Source organism: Macroventuria anomochaeta (assembly GCF_010093625.1).
Source record: "Macroventuria anomochaeta strain CBS 525.71 unplaced genomic scaffold BU25scaffold_9, whole genome shotgun sequence".
Lineage (NCBI taxonomy): Eukaryota > Fungi > Ascomycota > Dothideomycetes > Pleosporales > Didymellaceae > Macroventuria > Macroventuria anomochaeta.
In genome coordinates this window covers 813,513-827,688 of record NW_022985370.1, presented here as the reverse complement: position 1 = coordinate 827,688, position 14,176 = coordinate 813,513, and the positions used below count along the sequence as shown (strand labels likewise).

The 14,176-nt window shown below is 50.9% G+C and overlaps 6 protein-coding genes across 6 annotated transcripts; 2 read left to right on the top strand and 4 right to left on the bottom strand.

Annotated features, from left to right (window-relative positions):
• Positions 1–229: 229 nt before the first annotated feature.
• BU25DRAFT_420077 (uncharacterized protein) lies at positions 230–1,681 on the bottom strand (the record flags this gene model as incomplete). The annotated part of the gene is made up of 6 exons (XM_033707979.1): positions 230–390; positions 434–488; positions 647–684; positions 717–726; positions 889–892; positions 1,044–1,681. The coding sequence occupies 6 exons, from the start codon at positions 1,679–1,681 to the stop codon at positions 230–232; spliced, it is 906 nt and encodes a 301-aa protein (XP_033564031.1).
• Positions 1,682–5,844: 4,163 nt separating this feature from the next.
• BU25DRAFT_409097 (uncharacterized protein) lies at positions 5,845–6,288 on the bottom strand. Its single transcript, XM_033705980.1, has one exon. The coding sequence runs from the start codon at positions 6,165–6,167 to the stop codon at positions 5,985–5,987; it is 183 nt and encodes a 60-aa protein (XP_033564030.1). The 5' UTR covers positions 6,168–6,288; the 3' UTR covers positions 5,845–5,984.
• On the bottom strand, positions 6,271–6,826 carry BU25DRAFT_409096 (uncharacterized protein). The gene is made up of 2 exons (XM_033705979.1): positions 6,451–6,826; positions 6,271–6,394 (listed from the first exon to the last, which is right to left on the bottom strand). Exons 1-2 carry the CDS (start codon positions 6,677–6,679, stop codon positions 6,282–6,284), a joined length of 342 nt encoding a protein of 113 aa, XP_033564029.1. The 5' UTR covers positions 6,680–6,826; the 3' UTR covers positions 6,271–6,281.
• Positions 6,827–8,461: 1,635 nt separating this feature from the next.
• BU25DRAFT_275101 (uncharacterized protein) lies at positions 8,462–9,267 on the bottom strand. Its single transcript, XM_033701877.1, has 2 exons — positions 9,118–9,267; positions 8,462–9,009 (listed from the first exon to the last, which is right to left on the bottom strand). Exons 1-2 carry the CDS (start codon positions 9,170–9,172, stop codon positions 8,582–8,584), a joined length of 483 nt encoding a protein of 160 aa, XP_033564028.1. The 5' UTR covers positions 9,173–9,267; the 3' UTR covers positions 8,462–8,581.
• Positions 9,268–9,781: 514 nt separating this feature from the next.
• BU25DRAFT_409094 (uncharacterized protein) lies at positions 9,782–11,062 on the top strand. Its single transcript, XM_033705978.1, has 2 exons — positions 9,782–10,099; positions 10,254–11,062. Exons 1-2 carry the CDS (start codon positions 10,034–10,036, stop codon positions 10,599–10,601), a joined length of 414 nt encoding a protein of 137 aa, XP_033564027.1. The 5' UTR covers positions 9,782–10,033; the 3' UTR covers positions 10,602–11,062.
• A 402-nt stretch (positions 11,063–11,464) lies between these two features.
• On the top strand, positions 11,465–13,484 carry BU25DRAFT_430031 (uncharacterized protein; the record flags this gene model as incomplete). The annotated part of the gene is made up of 4 exons (XM_033708582.1): positions 11,465–12,007; positions 12,060–12,135; positions 12,552–12,767; positions 12,823–13,484. The coding sequence occupies 4 exons, from the start codon at positions 11,465–11,467 to the stop codon at positions 13,482–13,484; spliced, it is 1,497 nt and encodes a 498-aa protein (XP_033564026.1).
• Between the last annotated feature and the right edge of the window lie 692 nt (positions 13,485–14,176).

The window sequence follows — 14,176 nt, the reverse complement described above, 5'->3', positions numbered from 1 at the left end:
TCGCGTATCAAGCGTAAGTACTTGAGGAGCCGGAGCTCCAGCGACCAAGAGATGTGTGGTGGTAGCGTACGAGCCATCAGCCAAGCCAGAGTAAACATAGCCCAAGGGTCCTGAGGCGAGGTATAACTACCGCTAGTATGGTACTGTGTGCCGAAGCACTGTGTGTGCCTAAGCACAATTGCGCAAGCCGAAGCCCGCTTTACTCCATTCACCCAGTGCGTCTGGGGCTTTAAGACGACCCAGTTGTGCTCTGGGGTGTAGTTGCTTGTTCACTCGGTGTGCTCCGGGGCTTTCGGACGATCCAGTTGTGCTCTGGGGTGTATTTGTTTTTTGACTCGGTCTGCTCCGGGGCTTTGATGAGGTGTGCTCCGAGATGGACGTATGCGGTAGCTGGTGTGATGTGAGTGATTGTCAGCGTCGAATAGAGGAGTACTTCCCAGCGGGTTAGGTGAGCGGATAGGGGCAAGGCGGCGTTCGGTTAGGTTGTCCTGCAGGCTATCAGCGTTGCTTATACTGGGAAGGGCAATACTTAGCGGGTTCGATAGGAAGCTGGTGAGTTGGTGTTTGGGCGATGGGCGATGGGGGAGCTCGTTGTTATAAAGGCAATGGCTGGCAAGCTCTTGGCAACGCAAGGGCCAACGCTCACGGTGAAGGTGAAGATGCGAGATTCTGGCATGCTATTAGCTAACAAATATTCAGGCGTCGTCACAGCTTACTGCTATCAGACTATAATATACAGCAAGTACTTTTGAGCTAATGAAGTCCTAAAAAGGTGCTTGGGAAGGCGAAGTTGTAAGTTATATAAGCAATAACACTGTAGAGAGAGTTGCCAGATGCCGTGTGCTATTCTTGATCTACATTAGGCAACATGTCAATATACAGACACACAGAACTGGTATAATATTTATACAGCTTTATCGAGAGGGAGCTCCCCAGCACAATTCGAACGGAAATACTCCTTTCGGAGGGCTGATAAGTCATGCCATGAGTACGGTGCAGCATCTAGTAGACGCAACTCCTCACTCAACTCGCTGTACTCATACCGAGCAAACAGCATCAGAAAGTAAGAGTTATATACAACACTGTACACGACTTCTAGGGGGCAGAACATTGAGAGATCCTGGTTGTTTTGCTCCATCAAGCCCACCATCCGTGTTGCGGCGTCCTTCTCCCACAAGGGCTTAAGCCATACTCCTTCAGTGTTCAGCTGTGTCAACCAAGCAATCCGGTCATCTGCGCTATGTTCCAAGTATTGCGTAGCGTGGTGGCTGCAAGAAGAGAACAGGATAAGGGCTCGAAGGACAGTGTTCTGTTGAACTCGAGCTGAACCGGTTGCTATACGCTTGCGATACTCCTTAACGTCTCTCTCCAACAGTCTCCGTGCAAGGAGAGTATCGGTCTTGTTGTACGTAGCCACATTGATATAGTCCAAACTGAGATGTCGGAACACGCCAGCAAGCTGTACTGACAGGTCGGTCAGTTGCGGAAAGTAGAGGGAGTTCCTAGGGTGGTCGTTGCCAGTCTTCTCGCATTCGGGGACGTGTACAGGAGCGGCTTTTCTTGCTCGCTTTGGCCGTGTAGGAGTAAGGAGAAGAGCGTCTGGTGGCTTTACTGCCGCAGCAGCTTTTGTTGCCAACGATTTAGCTGGTGTAGGCTCGGGGGTTAAAGGAGCAGTAGGCATGTTACAGAATTTGCTCTGTGAGTGTAAAAACCCTAAGTCTAGGTCTGTTGGAATAATATTAATACACGGCTGACCGGGTTATTATCCCAGACCCTGGAGTGTAATTTAGCTTCTACGCTTGGAACTAACGTTAACACTGTCCTGTATGATATCACAGTGCAGCAGCTAACTCACTCTATCTAGACTAAACTGTAATTCAGCTTCCCCGCTTTCTTACGCTACTGCTAGGTGGCTCTATATGTCTTACGAAGATTTTCTCTTGGCGCGTTGCAGAATACAACTACAGCTACAAGTAGTAGCAATACCTCTGTGCTATTGCGCAACATATCTCTGTTACACATACTTTTAAACAATTACTATGTTTACAATAAACGCTGGATCACCAGTGTTATCGGGCCGCAGAGATTCTCGTAACACACGAAGGGTGTGGTGCGAGTGTCGACTCCCTCTCCATAAAGGCTCGCGGCACCGCATAACCAAGAAGCAGAAAAGACGCCACCAGGAAGCCTGTCTCAACGAGCATATCCCTTTCACAGATCTTGAAGCTGAGTTAGCAGACAAGGCGGCATCATCTAATCATGCTTACGATACGACCAGCAACTCCAACGTTGATTCCAACACCCAAAATCCGCACGACCTTTATATTCACCAAGGCCAGGAAGAGGCTGATGATATCCCCAACGTGGCAGATTGGTTAGAAGATATCACCGCCGTCGACACCGATACCAACAGAGGCTTCGAAACATCAACGCATGATCTGGAATTAAGGGCGTTGGACATGTTCGATGCTTTTGTTGGTACACCAAGGGCAAGAGTGAAGAAGATGCGCAAGGCTATAACTAAACACTACGGTGTCGACATTGGCGACCCAATACGGAAGGGGCGTAACGCTGTTGACGACTTGCTTGGAGATGTTATCACGCCAACCCACCTACCATGCTGCTCTGACGGCTGCGTAGCATACACGGGTAGACTATCAGCTGCGTCTCAGTGTCCATCCTGCGGTAAACACCGCTTCAACCAGGATGGACGTGCAGTTTATTCATTCCAGTACATCCCACTACTACCACGACTTCGCCTCCAGTACAGCGATGCTGGGAGGTCAAAACAATTAACCTCTTACAGAGCAAGCTTCGACCCTGCACAGCCTGATAACGGACACCGAGGCGATGTGTTTGACGGTGACTGGTTTCGAGAATGCTGGTCAGCTGGTTATTTCCAAGACGACAGGCATCTAGCCCTGCGACTTACATTAGATGCTATCGGGACCGTCAAGCAGCCGAAAAAGCGTCAAACAGTAACACCAGTCGTGTTATATATCCTGAATCTGCACCCAAGTATAAGGGAGAACGCTTCAAACGCACTAACTACCCACCTTATACCTGGAGGCTTCAACAAGGACTTCGCTGACACATGGCTGGATCCACTGGTTACCGAGCTTCGTGAGTTACACAGTGGAGTCAACGTTCACGACGGGGAATCAAGAGAAGATTTCATCCTAAAGGCCCATGTGATATTGGTAACTGGAGATGGGCCTGCTATCGCCGACGTGATGGGCACAAAAAGCCCTGGTAAATCAAAGCAAAGTTGCCGGCTGTGTCCACTCACCGGCACACGGGGAAGAGGTGGCAAGTACTACTATCCAAACAACGGGAACCTACGGCCAGCTCTTCACACAGACATGCGAGAACAGATTGAGGGCCTTGAGCACCATCGCACTACCGCCACCAGTCAACAGCAGTACGCCAACATTCTAAGAGACCTTGGTGTAACTTGTAGGTCTATCCTAATGGACCTGCCAACTATCCACTTTCCACGCAGCTTCCCCATCGACACGATGCACTCAATGAATCACAATATACCAAAATCCATGTTCAAACTCTGGAAGGGAACCAAATATCAGCAGAGAGGTCAAGAAGTCCTAAGGCACCCGTGGGTCATATCAGAAGCCGACTGGGAACTGATTGATTATGGTGTGCTAACATCGCGAGCCACGGTCCCAACACGCGTAGGCACGGCCCCTAGAGGAACAGGCAGCTTCGGTAACTGGACTACGCACGAATGGCGATCTCACTTTATGACATACGGCGCCCCTGCATTATATCACTACCTCCAGGAACCCTACGCCTTGAACTTTCTACGCTATCGCCAATTGCTGCACTATACAAGTGTGCGGAACTTTACCTATGCAGATATTCTTAAGGTAGAGGGCCTCGCGGTTACCTTTGTGGACGAGTACGAAAGACTCTACTACTATGGCGACTCTGAGCTTCTCCCGTCGTGCACAATACAGCTTCACTACCTACTCCACCTTGGACAGAATGTTCGCGACTTCGGACCACCATTGTGTTTCGCGCAATGGACACTAGAGCGATTCCTTCGTACAGTACGGCGGTTCTCCACTGCAACAGCGTATAAGCATCGAAGTGCAGAGATCAACCTGCTCAACCGCGAACAACGACTGCACGCCCAATGGCAATTCGAAGGACAGTACGCAACAACATCAGACGACAATCTACTATACGCAGATGACTACATGCCGCTGTTTCATAAACTATCTGGTAGGACTACAAAGACGATGGAACTATGCTGGCAACGCGAACTTCAGAAAGTGGATGACCCCCTGGCATCCTGGCACACTGGAACCCATACGGCCGATCTAGTCGTATACCGTAGCCTAATTTTACCATCTGGTGCGAGGGTTGGAACGTTTTCACCAGCTCACCAAAGGCTTGTGTCAAGGAACAATTCGCTGGTCATGTACTACGCAGACCCACCTGCAGCCGCCCGGAGGGAAACTGTACAACTGTCGTTTGGCACTGTGGTTGTTTTGTTCAAGGAACCAAGCAATTCATCTCAGTGGGCTGGAATTGCCAGATATCGAAAGGTCAAGCCACCTAGCCAGGACATACCACAGCCGAGGATGTTCAATGAGCACGACACTGACTTTTTCTGCATTCCAATAGACCGAATTGTCGATCTTGTGGGCGCTGCACAGGTCTACTACCTGAGGGGAGCGTCAACTGAAAAACACTTGTTCCTGGTAGACAAACACAGCTATTCCGAAGAGGATGTCCCCCAGCATATATCCCGTATTAGGTCAGGGTTGGCAGCAACATACTGAACTACACAGTATACTGAGCAAGATTCAACTGAGCAAGGTTTTAATAGTACTTAGTTAAGGCAGCTCAAGCAGGGTTCCGTCGTTATATGTACAGAAAGGAACAAATCTACACTAAGCATTAGCTGCACATAAATGAACCTGAACTCGTACTTCTGCGCAGTGTAAAAGATACCGCTTAGCAGTGTAAATACATCACACTTTCACATCAGTATGCGGTGTTAATACACTCATCTACGTGTAAATTACACCCCTGATGCGGTGTAAACGGCGGACTTTCTTCAGTGTTATTTACACCGACAAAAGTGCGGTGTTTTTTACCCGGCCTAGTACCCCAGTGCTACCCTTGACCCCCACAAGCTTTGCTTAGGTGATCAACCCCCTTGTTCCTTCATGCTCTACTTATCCCTGAGATCCAACCAAATTGTGCTTATGAGCTTTGCTTAAAGTACAACTTCAACAGTTTCAAAGCGTATGCAGTTGCCCAATCTTCACACAAGTTGGTGTGTACAGCTGACCTTAGTATTCCAAGTTGAGTTCCAACCGGCTGTTATCTTTTGATCAACGCCTGTTTGATAGTATATTTGTGTGCTGTTGACTCCAGCTCTGAGAAGGGCTTGCAGGTTGTAGAAGCAAGTTTGTGGCCAGTGGGGCGGGTCATTGCAACAGCTACAACACCAAGAAATCAATTGCAATAGCTTATAGCAAGTAACTCAATAACTTCAAGAACTGCTATGCTGCTGTAGTTGCTCTCAGTTATCAGAAATCTGATTTTGCCATACAATTATGTCCATGCACAACCTTGCAAGTCACAGGGTGCAAATCGTCTTTTGCAAACTCTTATAATTCAAGTGGTCCTTTCGGTCATATAACGGTTTTCACAATATCTTCAACACACGTGATCCGGAGCTCACAGGATAGGGCATAGCAGAGAGACGCATGCAATGCTTAAGAGTATTGCTACAGGTCTAGTTCAAAGCATAGATTCTACCTATGCTCTCTCTATGTGTCTGTTATTTATGCTAACACGTAGAAGTAGGGTGCCTACTGTGCTGTCCCCTGTGTACCTGGCAAGGGAGCTGAAACCTAGGGCCTTGGCTATTATACGCAGGCACTATAGGATGTACGCACAGGGAAATCTTGATTGGCTGATAATGCTCCTATTCACGTGTGTCGATGGTTTTATGAAAACCACCCATATACGCGGTCGAAAACCAAGGAAATGATTGGGGCCGAGTCCAAAGCCAACGAGTAAGTCGACAACGTAAAGTTAAATATTGATCTAGTATGCTTTGCTTGGTGATGGGAGAGTCGTTGATTGAAGGTCAGTAGTCGTGTAATATAGTCTAATGTGTGAAGGGTCATGATGTCTATGCTACTATAATCGTGTAAGCAGGTCAAACCTAACGAAGGTACTGGGCATACCAAGAACGCCATCTCGTGCTCCGTTGCCAAGTAATTTTTCTCTATGGTCTGGAGTCATGACACTGTTGCTTCATGCCTTATGTCACGCCATCGATTGAACTCCAACCACTCGTTATACTCCTCTTGCAGTTGCGGTCGTGATGCGTGCTGAGTGCGTGGAAGCCAGGCTTTAGGTCTGTCAACGTATACTCGAATAGTCGAAGCGAGAGCTGGGTATGCATACAGTTGAACTTTCGACGGATACACTGATGAAGAAGGGGCGAAGCAAGAGCAATGAGTATCCCAAATACCGCCACAGGAACACCGACAAGGGTAATCAATGCCTCCTTAGACCATCCATCCGAGGGACCCGTATCGCGAACTTGGTCCGGAGGAGAAGCTGGTATGACGGCTTGGAAAGTGAAAGTACATAGCGAAAGGAGCAAGAAGAAAAGACAGGGTAGGCTGGCCATCTCAGCGAAATCGCACGTGACTGACTAGCCTGGGCGTCGCTGATGAAGGTCGACATAGTGGTGCGGCAGTCGCGTTAATATGATAAATTGGAATGGCGGGGTGGCTGGTAGTTTTCCAATACTTCCAGCCATCTCAGTGATGAAGTGCCAGCCTCCCGACATACGGAACATAAAGGGCTCTCACCGGCCATGCGCGGTTCAGCTGTGCGTAGCAATGTCATACGCTCAGTATACCAATGAGCTGACGTGCCTCAGCACCCGACCAAGACCTTGACCAATAATCTCGGTTCATTCCTCCCCAACCACCTCCGATCAACGAAGCCTTGGATTGAAAAGTTCACGGTTGATATTTTTTCAGCAGACCGTGAGTCGTTGGTTTGCTGAACGCATAGCACACGAAGACATCCCTGCCTGGACGCATTTGTCCTGGAAACGTGCTGGCTCTTTACCAGGTCGAGACTACTATGGATCATACTCTCTCGAAACATGGATATCAGTTACACATCGGGAGTCTGAAGTTGACTATCGTAGCTCGAGATTCGAAATCGTGGGACAGCCCGCAAGAAGCGGCCAGCCCTGTATTGTGTATCGATGCCCACAACCAAGCGCGCGCAGTGACAACGTCAAATTAGACGGTGCAAACCCTGTGAGATTTCTTACCTGAACTACCCACCCTGACACGAAATGATGGTGAGCCTTCATGAAGCATATGCGCCACCAGCATCAGCCCAGCCTCTTCAAAAAGACCACTTGCGCAATGCAGATGAGATTCGGTGCGACAACCATACCATATTTCCAATACGGCCTGGACAAGCAATCTCGATGCTGCTCTTCTCCATCTTGAGGTAGAATAGTGCCATCAGCGATGCCATGCCTCTGAACCATGATCTTGCCTTAAGCACGGCTCACACAAGTCGAGTTACGGCGATCGCTATTGGGCTCATGCAACGGCATGGTCTAGATGCAGGCTACAGTCAACTGCGTCATGCCTTAGCAGCCTGACAGTGACACTTGGCGTAAGCCTCAATGGGCACGTGTGGAAAGATGTCACTGTCCATCGTGTGAAAGGAAGCTGTGCTCGATTGGTAGCAAGTCTCACGGTTCCAGAACCAGAACAGGAAAAAGAACCAATATAGACCTAGTATTTAGTCAGGCGCTTTTGAAGACAGAGATACTTATATCCTACAGGAGCTACTCCCAAGGATTCAATAAAGTAAACATGATCACTGTTGACTTATGCTGGGCGTCGCCCTACGAATCTGTCAAAAGGCTGTGTCCTCCGAGACGCTTACAGGCCATGGAAAGCGACGCACGACATTTGTGCCTCAAGATAGATTGAAGGTTGTTACTTCTCTCCGAAACTGAGATGCTGTTATAGTGCTCGTTTCGACATTGCACTGCCTGCCAACAAGAAGAGAAATGGGAACCGTTCAGTTCTAGTCTGACCGCGTGAACGAGGGGAATACTGGCCGCTCACAATTGTTCGATGTTGCTGCGAAATGTTCTCGAAAGGACTGTTTCGTTCAGCATACTACAGTCAAGTCTCTCATGGCTCTTCTCTTCAAACAATGTAGCGTGTGACGTGAAGGGAAGAGGAAGGCGAATGGCATTGGCCAAATTAGATTGAGGCGAGCCACAATGGCCCAAAGTGCTCGCATGCATGAGAGCCGCACATGCACATGCATCTTTCTACCAATAGAAGAGCAACCACAACGCCAGTTGCCGAACGGAACCAGACCAAAATCTATAACGCTACCTCTTGTAGCTTTTTTGACACCCGCTGTGTGGTATTAAAAGACGAGAAAGGACTCAAAGGTCCGAATAGGGTATGCTTCGTAACTCCACACCTGGTGCCTGCGCGCAGAGTGTACGTTGCTGCGCCTGCAGACACCATGGCACCTTCTACCGGTGCATGGTACACCTGTCGAGTGCGTCAAGCAGCTCAGGCCTTGGCGCCAAAGCCTCGCGTGCCTGGGTATATGTGAACCACTGTCTTGACCGCTTGTGCATTTCCGGCCATTGTGCTTCCTGCTTCTCGACGACGGCCTCGAAGAAGTGATATGAGGCTTTAGGTGCGGTGGCTGTAAGCTGGTCGGCTCTCCGTTTCTCGGAAATCATACCGAGGTCGTAGCTGATTTTGCAGATGATGCCGGCCTCTTCCCAGGCCTCACGTTTAGCAGCATCCTGAGCGGTTGCTTCGTCGAGCTCCCAGCCGCCCTTGGGGAGGACCCAGCCGCCGCGTCGTGTGGACTGGATGAGAAGCACGTAGTACTTGTCGGTGGAAAGCGGAACAACGCCTGCGACTAGTCGTTCGCCCTGAGAACCGTACCCTGCAGGGAAATTAGCGAAAGGTCACCGCAAACGGCATTTCTGAACACGTTTCCAGCACAATGGTGAGCTTTTGAGAGGTAGTCCAAAGGTCTCGTGAGCACACTTACGTTGGTTCACGCGACCAGTGCGCGACTGCATGGGCAGCTGCTGAGTGGCAGCCATGTTTGGGCGGTCAAAAAGTGGCTGCGAAGGGAAGTTGCAGCACCGCAGGCGGGTAACTTGCTCACAACTCCAGTGGAGGCTCGAAAGGAGGGGCTTGGTCGGAGGGGCAAGGGCGCACTATAGCGGTGAAAGAAGCCGAGCAAAAGGGCGAGGGCGTGCGTAGCAGTAGGGAGGTACTAGGCAAGCGTGAATGGGGATGACTGTAGTGACAGCGTGGTGGGGCGACGGTTGCTCAGTCCCGGGGGGAACGGGGCGGAGGATGTTGAAGAACCCTGGGAGTAGTAAAAGAGGCCATGGTGATGTTTTATTAGACAGGTGGAGTGGGAGGCTAGGTGCTCGACCGCATAGAAAATCGAGCGTTTCCATGCCAAGCAAGCGAACCAGCGCCCGCTGGGCCCGGGGAGAGCTGCGAGACCGCAGAGGGCGCATGCAAAATCTTGCGACTCACTGGAGACAGGCAAGAGTGCAGCAGCAGTGCAGTAGACAGTCCGCCTATGACGTCGGGCGAGGCAGAATCACGGGGGCAATTGCATGCTTTTCAGTGGGCGCCGTGTGTTTGCGCGTGCTGTGTGATACAACACTTTCATCGCCCATATAGCCTGCAGCACCCCGCCAACTGCCTGCTCCGTAGAGGTACGAGCGTGCCAGCAAGCAGCGCAGCTCAGCAGCGACAAGCCAGCAGCGCCGGTAGAGCAACCAAGGGCACTGTTCTGACAGGTCGGCGCCGCCAGGGGAGCTATTATTCACCTCTACATATAACGGCTGCCGTTGCTCTCCACCGCTCGAGCAGCCCTCGTTGCGCCTACACGCCGTTTCCGCTCTGGCCTGCCCCCACTGAACGCTTGACCCAATCCCACGCTTATGCCCCTTCCTGCAGCTCGTTGTAGGCCAGCTTTCGGATGGCCCTCTCGTACGTGCAGCCCTTCGGTAGGTTCTGCTCCAACCATTCTCCTGGATTCCGCCCGTGCTTGTCTGGCTGGATATGGCTGAACACAGAGCCGTCCTCCACGTCTTGCACACTGCATACTTCACGGCCTCTATCCCTGGACCCGCGACCACAACTGCTGATGCTCCTTCCTAGGCTACAGTAGCGAGTCCTGCGGATACTGCAAAGATGCATCGAGTGGCCAGCGGAGGCCCAATTCTCGTATGTGGATATTCCGTTCATCTCCCCGTTTCAGTCACCCAGAGTCACGCGTGCATGAAGCTGTCAGAGCGGTCAGGCCGCCCAAATAATCGACATTGGCAAACAATTGCAGGCGCGGCACTTGCTTCGTCTTCAATTGATGTTCCGCTAAGGTTACTCCTTCACACGTGTGCCATTTGCATCCTCGCGCTGCATGAAACAAATCTACTGGCGCGTTGTCTAACACTTGCACCTGAGCATGCATTGCCGCCAAGCTTCATCTTCGTCCTTCTGCTTGCCTAGGTAAATGCAAATACGCAATTACTGACGATCAAACAACAATGGGCGAGTCATATGGGTACCTGCCTTTTCTGACTGCCACGTCACGTCGTTGCTCTTGATCGTCTGCAATCCTCATACGGAGGAAATCGGAAGAACATTACAAACGTTCCAATACTGACTAGCTTTACATAATCAGGAGCCAGCTATTACTTCTCGTCAAAAAGCTTATCAGTAGACGTCTACCAGAGCTTGGTGGATCGAGGGTGGAGAAGGTCAGGCACTATCTTCTACAAGCCTGACGTCCTGCGTCACTGTTGTCCACATTACACGATCCGGTAAGCTTTGCATGCAGGGTAGTATCCACTGCGACAACTAAAGTAAGTGTAGACTGCCTGCAGCCGAGTTGAAGCCGTCGAAAGACCAGCGACGAACTGTGAACAAGTGGAACGACTTTGTGTTGGGCGAAGAGTACAAGAAGGGCGCTGCAAAGCTTCACCCCGTGTCCAAAGGGTTAGTGCATGCATCTTGGTGACTACAACGCCCGACTGACCCTGGTCAGGGAAAAAGCACGCCTCAAGAACGGTTTCAACCTTCTAGAGGAAATCCACAGAGCTGATCTCGACAATGTTAAGCAGCCACCAGAGCCTGCACACCGTTTCGAGGTGAAACTCGAACCGGCTGACTTCACAGCTGAGAAGTTCGAGCTCTTCCGCAACTACCAGTCACATGTCCACAAGGAGAAGCCGAGCGAGATATCTCAGTCGGGTTTCAAGCGCTTCTTGTGCACATCTCCGTTACAGCGCACCGCTCGACAAGTCAACGGCAAGCCTCAGCAACTTGGTTCCTACCATCAATGTTACCGACTAGACGGTAGACTGATTGCAATGGGTGTGCTGGACTTGCTGCCGCACTGCGTTAGTGGAGTGTACATGCTCTACCATTCAGACTACGAGAAGTGGCAATTTGGCAAGCTGAGTGCTTTAAGAGAGGCCGCTCTTGCGCTTGAAGGTGGATACCAGTACTACTATATGGGCTACTACATCCACAGTTGCACGAAGATGCGTTACAAGGGTGACTACAAGCCTCAGCACGTCCTGGATCCAGAGTCATATGACTGGAACCCCTTAGATGGTGAGTTAAAGAGCCTTCTTGACAAGAAGACATACGCCTCATTGTCAAGAGAGTGTGGACGAAAGGACTCAGCGGCTTCGGCAAATGGAAATGGCGATGATACTGCCCCGCCTAGTGAGGACGACCTCTCAGAATTTCCTCTACCCACAGCAGCCGAAGCTGGCAATGCAGTCCAGAGTGGGATGTCACTCTTTGACTTGAAGATTCCCGGGGTCATGACAGAAGACGAGATCAAGAGTACCTTGGATCTTGGATCAACACCGATTCGAGTGAAGGGCCGGCTGGCCGAAGCTCAAGTAAGTGCTTCTTTTGGATCAGATATAGTGCATTCTTACTGATATATTGCAGCATCTTGTCTCATGGGATGACGGAGACATACGTCAACCTCACTCGATTAAGGGCATCATTGGCGAGCTGGTTGCATGTATGGGGCCTGAAGCTGCGTCGCAGATTGTGGTCGATCTGGGCTGATAGACGAATGAACGGTCCCACAGGGCTCTCAAGAAAATCAAGGAAACTAGATACAGAAATCAACTATAGACCTCATAAGGCACTCAAAATACACTACATGCTCGATGTTTTTATGCAAGTCAATGTAGCCAATAAACTTCCTGCAGTCTAGCCGTTCCGGATGACGTACCGAGGCTCCTCGCCAAGGAAACAACAAACCTCAAAATGTCGCATGAGCACACAACGACACATTGCAGGAATCAGCCACAATGTCTTCATCGCCTCTCACTCTTGTGGTGCGTCCGCGTGGTATGTGTCTCTGTGCCACAGCTCAATTGGGACTGTGCCATCCCTAGATTCCACTTTTTGCAAGGCTGACAACCCCACCAGGCCGCCCGATCAAGGGCCTCCCCGAGTCCATCACCGTCGATTCTGATGCGCCTGCGTCAGAGATCTTCCGCAAAATTGCGAGTGTCTCGAAATTCTCGATCCATCGATTGAGGGTCACGAAGGGTAGTGATGGATCAGCCATCCGCAACGCTGCCGGGGTTACCATCCACCAGACTGGCTTGAGAAATAAGAGTGCTATAGATGTGAAGGATCTTGGTATGTCGTTCTCTGCAAGTGGTCTTCGTTGAGCATTACTAATCAGTCCACACAGGTGCCCAGATCTCCTGGCGAACCGTCTTCTTCGTCGAATACCTCGGCCCTCTCCTCGTCCACCCGTTGATGTACATTGCTCGCCCATGGATTTATGGCACCAATGCCCCGACCTCGCAGCTACAGAAGCTCACACTCATCATGTGTGTGCTTCACTTCGCAAAGCGCGAGTACGAGACCCTCTTCGTCCACCGCTTCTCCTCCGCGACAATGCCTGCACGCAACATCGTCAAGAACAGTGGCCACTACTGGGTTCTGTCCGGTTTCAACCTGGCATACTGGTCATACGGACCTAACAGCCCCGCCGCTCGGGCATCGAACCCTCTCATTACATATCTTGGTGTGGCTCTGTTCGCAATTGGCGAGATCTGCAACTACAGCACACACTTGACACTCAAGAACCTGCGTCGTCCAGGCAGCACCGACCGAGGTATTCCACAGGGACTTGGCTTTAACCTTGTGACATGCCCCAACTACATGTTTGAGGTGATTGCGTGGATTGGTGTTGCACTTGTCAACTGGAGCTTGAGCACAGTCATCTTTATCATCGTTGCTGTGGGCCAGATGGGTGTCTGGGCATGGAAGAAGGAGAAGAGGTACCGCAAGGAATTTGGCGACAAGTACAAGCGCAAGAGGTATGCCTTTCTGCCCGGCATCTGGTGAACATACCCATGCTCGGCCGAGAACGTGGCTTGGAGCACAATGCAGGGGGCGAGGGCTGGTGTCTTGTCGCACAGCGAATCGAGTCCCGCAACCAAGGGTAAGGAGAAGATGTATAGGGAGGACAAAAGGCAATTGATGTCGGTCAAGCTGAGATTAGGCGCAAGGCTCACTCAGGACTCCAATGTAGATATGTGGGATGTCAGCATCGGCGCAACTCAGATCTCTCCTGACCAACCATTCATGAGTTCCCTCGGCAGCTCCCGTCTTGTCGCTGCCACAATCCGGGACTTGCTCACACCATCAAGAATGACCCTGTTCGTACACACTTGCGTTTCTTTTGATCCAGAGACACAATGCAGCAATTAGCACGAACCGCCGGCGTTGCCAACTGCCCCACGGCGCCTGCCTTTTGGGCTTGCCGTAGTGTCCCTGCATTTAGCGGCACTAGCTTCCCGCCACTCGTTGCCCGTTCCCACCATCTAGGAACATCCAACAGCTTGCAATAAATCCGATCCTTGCAATTGACATCATGGGTTGCCTTTTATCAGGCAGCTTCGATTTCACCGGCAGGCTGTGCCCCTCTGGTTTGGCGTGTCAGCACGCTCCTGAACAAAGAGGATGTCATTCCCAGCATTGGACCCCACAATTGGCGTGGGCCAGACGATTTGCTCTTTTTCGAGCTGCATGCCCTG